Source organism: Brassica napus, chromosome A10 (genome assembly GCF_020379485.1).
Source record: "Brassica napus cultivar Da-Ae chromosome A10, Da-Ae, whole genome shotgun sequence".
Lineage (NCBI taxonomy): Eukaryota > Viridiplantae > Streptophyta > Magnoliopsida > Brassicales > Brassicaceae > Brassica > Brassica napus.
The window spans coordinates 2586318-2597559 of NC_063443.1; the positions used below are offsets into that span (position 1 = coordinate 2586318).

General features: G+C 39.9%; 2 protein-coding genes across 2 annotated transcripts; both read right to left on the bottom strand.

Moving 5' to 3' along the window:
* Positions 1-567: 567 nt before the first annotated feature.
* LOC125579277 lies at positions 568-5828 on the bottom strand. Its single transcript, XM_048743259.1, has 5 exons — positions 4254-5828; positions 1676-3875; positions 1171-1408; positions 802-1091; positions 568-752 (listed from the first exon to the last, which is right to left on the bottom strand). The coding sequence occupies exons 1-5, from the start codon at positions 5826-5828 to the stop codon at positions 568-570; spliced, it is 4488 nt and encodes a 1495-aa protein (XP_048599216.1).
* A 438-nt stretch (positions 5829-6266) lies between these two features.
* LOC111201284 lies at positions 6267-10252 on the bottom strand. The gene has a single exon (XM_048743480.1). The coding sequence runs from the start codon at positions 7472-7474 to the stop codon at positions 7016-7018; it is 459 nt and encodes a 152-aa protein (XP_048599437.1). The 5' UTR covers positions 7475-10252; the 3' UTR covers positions 6267-7015.
* Between the last annotated feature and the right edge of the window lie 990 nt (positions 10253-11242).

Here is an 11242-nt window from a genome sequence, read left to right on the forward strand (position 1 = left end):
AGTCATGATGTTATTACATTCATAACAAAAAAAGAACCTAAGTAAACCGGATCTGTAATTTAGTCACCAATGTGTAAGTAGTTATGAACGAAACTTAAGCAGATATTATTTTAAAAAAAATCGGTTTATCATCTTCCGATTTTTTTTTTTTGAACCGATTTTCATATTAAAAGCAAAAGAAATGAAAAAATTACAAGCCCCAGGCTTTAGTTTGTCACCCAACCCATTACAAAAGAGAGACTCATATCAATAACCATTAGGTAACCAACCTAAAGTAATTTGTAGCCAAGAAAATGAGATCAGTAGGACGATTAGTGCAGGAGTAGTAGTCCTATGAAAGCCATTGCTGCATCATGATGGAAGAAACAGAGGGGTTAGAGGTTCTGAAGCTGAGGATGCGATCCTTGATTTGTCTATCCAGGAGGCGAGTGATGACATCGAACGGTCGGGAAGTGTTGCGATGCAGTCTAGCATTCCGTTCCGTCCATGTCCAGTAGAGACAACCCTGCCAGCATAACAAAGAAAGCATTCCTTTTGGTGAACGTCTATTTTGGGAGGCTAATTGGATCATGACTGAGGACCAAGTTCTAGCCGGTAACAATCCACATCGAGGCGCAAGAGTGCTCCAAATTCCCCAAGCGTAAGGACATTCAAAGTATAGGTGATCTCTGCTTTCAGGAGCCACATTACAGAGCAAACAAAGAGGAGAAGTAACAAGACCCCACCCCCTGATGCGATCCCTTGTAGGGCACCTGTTTAAAACAAAGAGCCATGCCAGAAAACTATGTCTTGGAATGCCACCTTTGTTCCATATTGTCAGAAACCAAGGAACACAGGCTCCCTGCTCATGCAGGTGATGGTAGACAGTTCCAATAGAATAGGCCTTTTCCACTTTACCATCTATTTCCCATTCATAGTAATCTTCCTCATCATTCAAAACAATGGTAGTTAAGTGAACATGCAATTGAACCTGGTTTTCAGAGCGGGCTGAAGGAAGACGCCATGAGTTGTTGGAGCAAAGAGAGGCGAGAGTTGCTGTTAGGGGAATCCCCAAGGACGACTGTGGACCAAGTTGTAGGTACTCTGTCAGACTGCCAAATGGAGACCAATTATCTGACCAGAATCGGCTCATAAATTAGAGGACTCAGTTTGAGGAGCTTATTCACTTGCCATGAGAACCGTCTGTTAGGTGCAGTGGTCCATAAGTTGCTTAAATTCCCATTTAGAACTTCCTCCTTGAACCAAGCCACCCAAAATGATCCAGCTTGAAAGAACAACAGCCATATAAGTTTCAAACAACATGCCTTATTCCACAGGAGCAGGTCGTTGATCCCAAGTCCACCTTCCTTCTTAGGCTTTGTTACTTCATTCCAAGAGACTCGTGCTGTATGATGAGCTTCAATGTTCCCTTTCCACAAAAACACACCACACAGAGAATTTATTCGCTTTATACAGCCCTTAGGAAGGATGAAGGTAGAACACCAAAATGTTGTTATCCCCGAGATGACAGTCTTTATAAGAAGCAGCCTGCCCACAAATGATAACGCTTTGGAGCTCCAGGAAGAAAGCTTTCTCTTTATTTGCTGTAGTAGCACCTCACAGTTTAACAAAGATAGTTTTTTCGTGCAGAGAGGCACCCCCAGATATCTCACCGGCAATGACCCAAGAGGCATACCTGTGGAGGCTTGGATAGCATCTGTTTCCATAGCAGTCAACCCTGAAGCAAAGAACGAGGTCTTGTGCATACTAACTGCTAAGCCTGATCTTGATTCGAACTCCCGGAGCACTTGAAGCACTGCCTGAACCGACTCTAATGATCCATCCATAAAGATGAGCAAGTCATCCGCAAAGCACAAATGGGTGAGTCTAGAGGATGAGCAGTTTAGATGATAGTTGAAGCGCATATCTTGAGCTGCCTTGTTGAGCATGAGAGACAGATTGTTCAGCGCAATGACAAAGAGATATGGGGACAATGGATCACCCTGTCTCAAGCCGTGGGTACCTTTAAAGAAACCGTTGATTGCTCCATTATACCCAACTGTGAAGCTAGTCGTGCAAACGCAGGCTCTAATCCAGGAGATAAATTCCATTGGTAAATTGAAGGCTACCAAACATGAGAAGATAAACTCCCATGATAAGGTATCGAACGCCTTTGCTATATCCACTTTAATAGTGATCCGTTTTGTCCCATTTTCTCTACGATAACCGTTTCTGAGCTCTCCAGCAAGTGAGGTGTTCTCCACTAACAATCTGCCTCGTACAAATGCCGTCTGATTAGGAACAATGAGAGGGGCCAAAATGGGCTTCAACCGCTTGACCAGGAGGCGCGAGACAACTTTGTACAAGGTGTTTAGGCAAGCAATAGGCCTAAAATCTGTGATCAATGAAGCTCCGGTATGCTTAGGAACCAACGTAAGGATTGTGCTGTTCGTAGCTGTGGGCATGAAGGAGGAGAGGAAGAAGTTCTGGATCAAGTGTACCACCTCATTACCCACAATGGTCCAAGCCGCTTTGTAAAACCCTGAGGTGAGACCGTCAGGCCCCGGAGCCTTGCTGGGGTTCAACCTGTGGATTACTCTTGTGATCTCATCAGCAGAAGGCACTGAAATCATCTCAACTCTGTAGCTCTGGTCAAATCGGTAGGGGGTTAGAGAGTGAAACCATTCACCAGTAGAGACAACTCTTATCCTAGCCGGTGGCTGAGGTCCCAGAATGCTGGTGAAATGGGCAACTGCATGAGCACTCATGTCTATGGGATCCGTCAAGATTGCACCTGAGAGAAGAACAAAAGATCTAATAGTGTTATAGCTTAGTCTTGTCTGCACAATACGATAGAAGAACGTTGTGTTCTGATCCCCTTCTTTGAGCCAATTGATCCTCGACCTTTGCTTGAAATAGCTTTCCTCGATCATTCTTAAGAACAGCCAACGCTCATTTGCTTGTTTCTCCAGTTCAAACAGTTGAGTGGTTGGAGTCTGCATCACCTGAACCTGCACATCTTGTAAAACACGATTAGCCTCACTCACTCTTAGTTCGATTTGAGAAAAATTATCTTTGTTTAATTGCTTTAAATCACTCTTTATTTGTTTCTGTTTCCAGGAGAGAGCAGTGAGGGTCCAGGCAGTCGCTCCGGCCTGTGTCCATGCTTCAAGCACCAACTGATGAAACCCCGGGTGTTTGGTTAGGTAGTTGAAGAATTTGAAAGGGCGGGTACCAAAGGTGGGGATTTTAAAGTCTAGGTTTAGGAGGCAATGGAAGTGATCAGAGAACAGCGGAGGAAGGAAGAACGCTGAGCAGTCGGGAAAAAGGTTTAGTATTTGGCTATTAATGAGTAGCCGGTCAAGTTTCTTAGCTACTGGTCTATCGGGACTCCGGTTTGTCCAGGAGTAGAAAGATCCTTGGAACCTGAGATCAGACAGCCCCATTTGAGAAAGACAGTCTCTAAAGTCAACCATTGGAGGGGTGAGAGAATTCACATCCAAGAGAGAGTGCTCAGCAGGGTGGAGGATCTGATTGAAATCTCCTCCAACCATCCAAGGGGTTGTATCAAGTGAGAAGGTTTGATACGTGTTCAGGAGTTCCACCCATAGATCTGTGCGTTCCCAATGCTCGTTAGAAGCGTAAATTGCAGTGTATACGAATGCAGAAGTGCCTGGTAATTTGACTTCACAGGTTAAAGCTTGCCGAGACTGTTGAAGGACACGCACAGAGATGTTGTCCTTCCAAATAACGATGATTCTGCCATCATCATCCGCCAAATGATTAGAGGTGTAGTTCCATCCTCTACACAGCTTGCCCATAAGGTGGTTAAGGTTATGGGGCTTGATATGAGTTTCTAGTAACGTTCCAAAAGAGGGTTGATGACTCGAAAGCCACTGACAAAAGGGCGAATGTTTAACGGGGTCATTTAATCCCCGAACATTCCAAAAAAATAATTTTGTATACATAAGGAGTTAGTCAATGACCTCTTCAGGATGAAGAGGATCATGAGGGACCAGAATGGAAAAAGGGTTAGAGGAAAGGTTTAGGTGGAGGGGAAAGGCAGCAGGAGCTTTTGAGGGTTGGGGGGTTTGAGCAAAAAAATTTAGTTGGTCAGTAAAGGATGAGAAAACTTGGCTAGAGTGACCAGGGCGGGGGCGTTTAAGGGGAGGTTTGGTGTAAGAATCTGGACTAGATGAGGGGGGGCTATGATTGTAAGGGACAAGTTGGCTTGAGATTTTTGAATTTAAGGTCCGGAGGGTGGTTTGGGTTACTGGAATGGGGACAGGGGGAGGTTGAGATAGGGGCGAAGGAGCAGAAGAACCTTGTGGGGATAGGGAAGCGGCCGGGGGAGCTAGAGAGACAGGGACTTCATGAGAAGTACTGGGGCCAGGAGACTTTGCAGAGTCCTTTGGATCATTAGTAGGTGCAGATTTCCCCTTATCAGTGGCTTTATCAGTTGGGTCCATGTTGACATTGGAAGATTTTTTGCCTTTAGGTTTTGAAGTGGATACTGCTGGTTTTGCAGGGAGCGGGACCTGAAGACAATTCTTCATTATGTGGCCTAGCTCTTTACAGTGCGAGCATGTCGGGGGGACCCAAGGATAAGCCACCGAGACCTCGACAACTTCACCTGATTCACGGGTAAATTCAACAACACTAGGGAGCGGTATTGTCAAATCCACTTCCACCTTTACATGAGATAAGGTCAGGCTCACCAAATTCAGCGTGAAGTCATCCGTCTCTTTGGGTTCACCGACCAAACCAGCAACAAGGCTAAGCCCTTGTTGATGCCTCAGATCAAGGGGGATGCCAGTTAAGTGCGCCCATATTTGGATAGAATCTAGCGGCGGGGATGATGGAGATGCTGAGGAAGTCCATTGAACCGCTTGGAACATGGAGTCACCAACATACCAAACTCTTTTCTCAAGGATTTTTTGCCGCAAGTAGTCAGAGGGAATCCTTACTAGCATGGACCTTGAGAGTGGGTTAGTGTGAATCTCAACGCGTCGACCTTTCCCCCAAAGGTGGTTCAACACACTCTGAATATGGTTGAAGGGAGGAGGGCGACCATTAAAATAACAAATGATAAAATCTCTGTGAAGCTCAGCTCCCTTCTGGAAGACACTATCCGGAATGAGGACACGAGGCCTGCCAGAGTCAGAGAAGGAAGGTGGAGCCTGCCGGCTCAGAGATTTATCTTGGGATTTACGAATACGCTCAACAAGAGGAGGAGGATCAACGGGTGGGGTAGAAGTGGAATTGTGAGTTTTTGGATATGGGGGCGGAGGTTGAACATTTAGGGGAGGGGGCGGATGATGGGTAGCTGAGGAAGAGCAAAAGTTGGGGTTAGGATTTAGGATAGGGGTTTTGGCTGTGGAGGATGAACAGTTAGGGTTTTGGTTTGAAGGAGGAATTGGGGATTTTGGTAATGGGTTTAAAGGGGGAGGAAAAGGTGAGAGTTTTGAGGCTCGATTAGTTTGGATTGGAGATTTTGGTGGAAGAATTTTAAAGTTTTGGGAATCAAATTGAACAATACCAGTAGATCTAGAGAAAGACGGTACTGCAGAGGAGTTGGGATTGGCTTTAGCAGATGCTGCAGCAGTTTGAGAAGAGCTCAAAACTTTACTTACGGAGCTCCGAGGAGGAGTCTGAAGCAAACTTCGAAAAGTTTTTGGAGAACGAGAGGCAGGGGAGTTGAGAGGGGGGAATCGGGAGAGAGAAAGGGGGTTATCAGGGTCTGGGTCAGGGGGGTCGGGGGGGAAGGGGTCCGGGGGGTTTTCATCAGCGGTGCGAAGCAGCGGAGACAGAACGGAGTTACTGTTCCCAGGGAACCAGGGGTTTGCCATCAGAGCTGTAAACTATTCCCAGAGAACCAGGGGTTCGCCAGGGGTTTCATCAGCGGTTCGTCATCTTCCGGTTCTGGTGGTGTAAGGCGAAATGAAGGAGTCATGTAGTAGTAACATGTTTGATCAAATGTCCAAGGTGAAAAATGGAAATGTCATGAATATTATAAGTAAAGCCAAGCCTTAAGAATATGTGAGACCATTGGCCTCTCCATCTCCAAGTCAAGTCAATCCAACAAATCATGTACACAGACAAGTTATACAGCCAAGCAAAATTAGATCGATTTGCTTTGAGTGTATTAATTCTGGGCACGTGCTATTTGTTTCGAGGAAAGGGCATTGTCTAATGCAAACCGTGTCATAGTAACTCGTTTGATCAATTCCTACGTTTGTTTTTTTAATCAAATATAGGAACATTTCTTTCTTTTCTAACCGGTGTAGTCAAAGTCAAAGATCATATACATAAGATAGCGAGCACAAAACACAGAAGTCAAGCCATGACTCATGAGGTGTTAACCGAAAAACTCTCTCTCTGTATATAAGTGTCATCAATAAAATCCCATGCATAAGTGTCATTAATAAAACCCCATGCAAAACTAAACTGCTATACAACAAAATTTACGTATCGAAACCATTTTAGATTTGACATTCGAACCATTTTCTAATCTAATGGTTTAAGTATTTATTCTCTTTCTACTTGAATCGTTTGATTAACTATGATCAAAGATTCAAAATCGCAACGAAAAGAATGATATTAAATATATGTTGTGACTTGTGATTTAAATTTAGATATGGAAGAAGCCTATAGTCGAAATTAACAACTGAGGCAACAGCTATCCTCGTACGTCAAATGTTAAGAATCACAATTCCATGATGGTCGATATTATAACCCGGGCTTACAGTTTATGAAGATGATCAGAGAGATGCGTAAAGATAAAAAATAATATTATAATTATAAACCAAAATGGTTATACATGTAGTTCCTTAACAAATAAAAGAATAATTAATCTTATCAACTAGCTTTTTGCAGCTTTTATGAAGTTAATGAATACATACATTTGCTTTTGAAGTTGCTAACTGCTTTAAATATAGAACCAATACACAAAACCATTGTTGTGTTTATTACATTAACTACCTTAAATTTGAAAAAAAAATGTAACCAGGATGTATAATCTGACTAAGGTGACTGCTCAGCCGCGGCACGAACCTCCCTGTCTCGGAATGTGGGTACATCCGTTTCGATCTGACGGCGGCACCGGACCTCTTTGCAGGAACTGGAACACGTATTGAATCTCACCGCTGGTTCGCAACGGCCTAGCCGCTTCCACTTGTGTGGTGCCCAAGAAAATCACCAAGAATCCAAGCAGAATCACTCCAAGTATCATTTGTCTCTTCATCATCATTCCTCTCTTGTTTCTTTGTATATTAAAAGTAAGAATTTCTTCTTTTTGTCTTGGCACGTAAAAGTTGTTGTATGGCTTTACTCCTTGTTTGTTTTGTATCATATTTAGTTTTGATAATGACCTATATATAAGGTTGTCGATAATGGTGTTGGTTGATTGGTAAACTGGTAGCTTTGTGTGACTTTTGGTCCTACTGAGATATTCTCGTGGCTTGACTTTTACTAGGAAAGACTTGGTTTTCAACATTTGAACTTAAACAATAGGAATTGATCAAACAAGTTAAGACATAACACGGTTTTTGCCTTGGACCGCAACGTATATCACAAATTCACAAGTAAACATTCAAAACATGATAATCAAAATTACTATACCGGTTACCGTTAATAAGTAATCTTCAGGAGTGTTTCAAAAAAAAAAAGTTTAGATGAAAAATGTACTTGAAAATAGATGGTTTTGTACTTATTGATCTTTGATTATAGTTTGGTTTTGGAGATTTACTAGCGCTGAGTCTGCTAAATGTTGGTTAATTAACCAGAAATCAACCGGTTAAAGGTCAAATTAATCAGTTTAAAAAAATGATGAATTCAACTATCGTTTCTTGGTTTGTCAATATTTAAACGCTACATGACGACGATTCACATTCGGTTTTGGAGGTCAAGACGACATGATATCACCTTAAAAACCGAATCCACTAAGCCAAGGAAGTTGGAAGTTTTCAACTGCCTCATAAAGCGAATAATCTTCATAGAAAAAAATTCATGTCACAAGTTTGATTCAGTCTTTAACTCTGAAAGTCACGACCAAATAAACGAAGACATGCGTTGGGTAGGTGCGGACGCACGTATTAAATACAGAGAGACAACAGTGTGGACATGAATCAGTACGTAACTCGGCCCAATCCTGAAATTTCACCGAAATTCATAACTCATAAACATGGCAACACAAAAAAAAAACAATAAGCACGTGATTCATTTTTTGTGTTATTACAAAAGCACGTGTTTTAGTTTGCTTGATTGGTAATCTCCTACGTTGCCTTGTGATAACATTAAGACATGGGACACTAAGCTCTACCAGGCCGAATTTGTTCATAATCACTCGTCCAATCGCAGTACGGGTTTGTCTCATTTTCGAGTTTGTTTTGGCCTTGTTCCTCTTGGTCCTCTGAATTTCGCCACTACCCCGGACAAAACGCGTCTTCATGGTGAAGCTGTCGACTTTATCACCGATTTTCAGGACATCCATAAGGTGACTCAGTCTCATTTAGAAGCTGCAGCAACAAAGTACAAGATAGCAGCAGACGCAAAGCGGAGATAGCTTATATTCGAACCCGGGGATCTCGTTTGGGTGTACTTAACGAAGGAGCGTCTGCCATTGCGTGAATACAACAAACTAAAGTAAAAAAAGATTGGTCTGGTCGAGGTCCTTGAGCGCATCAACCCTAATGCCTATCGTATCAAATTACCTCCTAATCTGCGTACTACAAACGTCTTTAACATCAAACATTTGTCTCCTTTTCATGGCGACAATGACCTCCCGGATTCGTGGGCGAATCCTTCGCACCCCGGGGGATCTGATGTAGCGTAGCCTTATCTGACGTCCTCTTCCTTTATTACAAAGTATTAGGACTTTTTCTATTTTACTACTATGTTGGTTTTCCTTTTATTTTTAGAATAATTACTTATCCTTACGATAAGCTTATTAGGAATATGAGATTGTTATAAATAGGGCATCAATGGCTTTGTGCAAGATACCTTGGATTTTAATAAGATATAGAGTTTTCTTAAGAGCTTTCATAAGCACTGCAAAGAGTATTCGCGATCCTAAGAGCTTTAACGAGCACTACAAAGAGTTTTCACGTCCTTATCTTTGTTAACGAAACTACATTTGTCGACAAGTCACCTGAGTTCGAGATCAAACCCTAGATATTTGACTCATACCGCTTCCGCACTCTATCAACATTGCAAAAACGTTTCTATATTTACATGACAATGTTAATTATCCTTCTACTATCAAACTTTTGGAGTCGTCATGCGATCTTAGCCTTTGAGGGAATCTTTCAAGGAGAATGGAGGAAACACATCCTATCATAAGACATGTAATGGTGTTTTAACACATGCACTACATTCCCATGGTTTTCTAAAGATATATGAGTAATAGCCAATGCTTGGGAAGTTCTTTTGTATGCTTGTAGAATCCATAAAAATGTCGACTTAGCAGAAGAAATCACAAAGAAGCTCTTATCCGTGGGATCCATTGAATCAAGCGTCTACCTCTTGCTTTCTAATATATATACTGACGCTGGGATGTGGGAGATGGTGAATAGTGTGAGACGGAAAATGAGCATAAAAGATATACCAAACACATAGGATTACCTGCAATTGAAATCGGCTTGAGACACTCAGCTATTGATCCTTTAGCATAGTGTTTGACCAATATGAAGCAACAATATAGATGAGTAGCTCTTTAGTAACTCTTAATATGCATACTCAGTTCCTGCGCTAATCTCATATGTTTATATATTTCATCAAGTAGCAAGTAAACTTCATCTGAAGTAGAGTGAGATGTATCAGCTGCAGCAAACAAATGGACCCGTTCATCTAACTGAATCCAACTTGCCCCAGGACATATCTTTTCTATACCCAACTCTATCATCCTTCCTCTAACCTCTGCAACATCTCTCCACCCGTTTTCTCCTGCATACATGCTAATCAAAAGGGAATAGTACCCACTATTCCTCGGCTCCAAAACTATCAGCTTGCTAAATGCCATCTCAGCTATTTCCAAGTTCTTGTGAAGCATGCACCCATCAAGCAAAATAACCACTTTGCTTCAAACTCTGTAATTTTTTTGTGATGAATTAATTTCAAAGAGAAATATTGTACAATTGTTCGCTTAACAGGCTGATTGGAAAGGGATGTAAATGCTATGAACATCCATTTTTTTCTTTCTAAGGCATTTTATTAAAAAATCATATTTTAGTTTTAAAAGATAAATTTACAGAAAATAAATAGAAAAAGAAATATGTTACCTCTTAAACTAAAATTTTCTATCTACATAAAAAATAAAGTTAAAGTAAAAAAACTCACATCCTATTTTATAAAGCAAAAAAACTAAACCTACATTTAAAAATAATGATGAGTAGTGTATTATGTTATGCTCTGCCGTCTAATTTCATTTAGTTTAGATGTTTACGTTTAAAAAAAAAACTATTTGCCCAAAAAAAATAACATAAGAGTTGTTATCATATCTCTATAACATTATTTGGTTAGTCAATTTTCTACGTGTCGCGCTAACGTTAACTTTTACATTGGTTTATTACACTGATACCTTTAATGAACTAATAATATTATTTTTGATTACCATTAATAACAATTATTTATGTTTCCTTTTTCTTAATAATTGTGATTAACTTTTTAATGTAATTTTCCTTTTTTACTAAAGCATAAAAATAATAAAAGGGAAATATTTGTAAAATATAAACATAGATTTTTATATAATAAACAAATTTTTATTATTCTCTATGTTTCCTACGACAACAAAAATAAAAATATCTATAGATTTTAAATATATATACTTATAAATATATATAAACATAACTTCACAAAACAAATTAAAAAGAGAATAACTAAGATACTCTTATAAATATCTTTTGATCTAATATTCTTTTTTGATTAAAATTTCTATTGATCTAATAATTAATAAAGAAATAATTCTAAAAAACATAAATGATTATTTAATATCTCATTTTAAAAAATTATATCTTGATTATTTTAAAACTAAATAAATATTTTAAAATTAAGGCTGCAACGAAATAAATAAGATTTTTTATTTATCAATATATTTTTAATTGAATGATTAGAATTTTTTATAATAAAATATATCAACACTTCAATTTTTTTTCTAATTTTATCGAAAACAGCATATATAAAATTACATAATCTTACAAAATATATCTTCATCCTAAGATAAAAGTAAACAAAATTTAACTTAGTAAGATGTTATTATTTTAATTTA

Bases quoted from the DNA above. Each gene is read 5' to 3' on its own strand.
- LOC125579277 (XM_048743259.1), bottom strand. From the start codon at position 5,828: ATGGCAAACCCCTGGTTCCCTGGGAACAGTAACTCCGTTCTGTCTCCG. The intron at 1,092-1,170 runs GCAAGTGAATAA...TCCATTTGGCAG, and splicing joins CCTAACAGACGGTTCTCATG to TCTGACAGAGTACCTACAAC. The intron at 753-801 runs GTGGCATTCCAA...TGTTTTAAACAG, and splicing joins TCTGACAATATGGAACAAAG to GTGCCCTACAAGGGATCGCA.
- LOC111201284 (XM_048743480.1), bottom strand. From the start codon at position 7,474: ATGTTGAAAACCAAGTCTTTCCTAGTAAAAGTCAAGCCACGAGAATAT.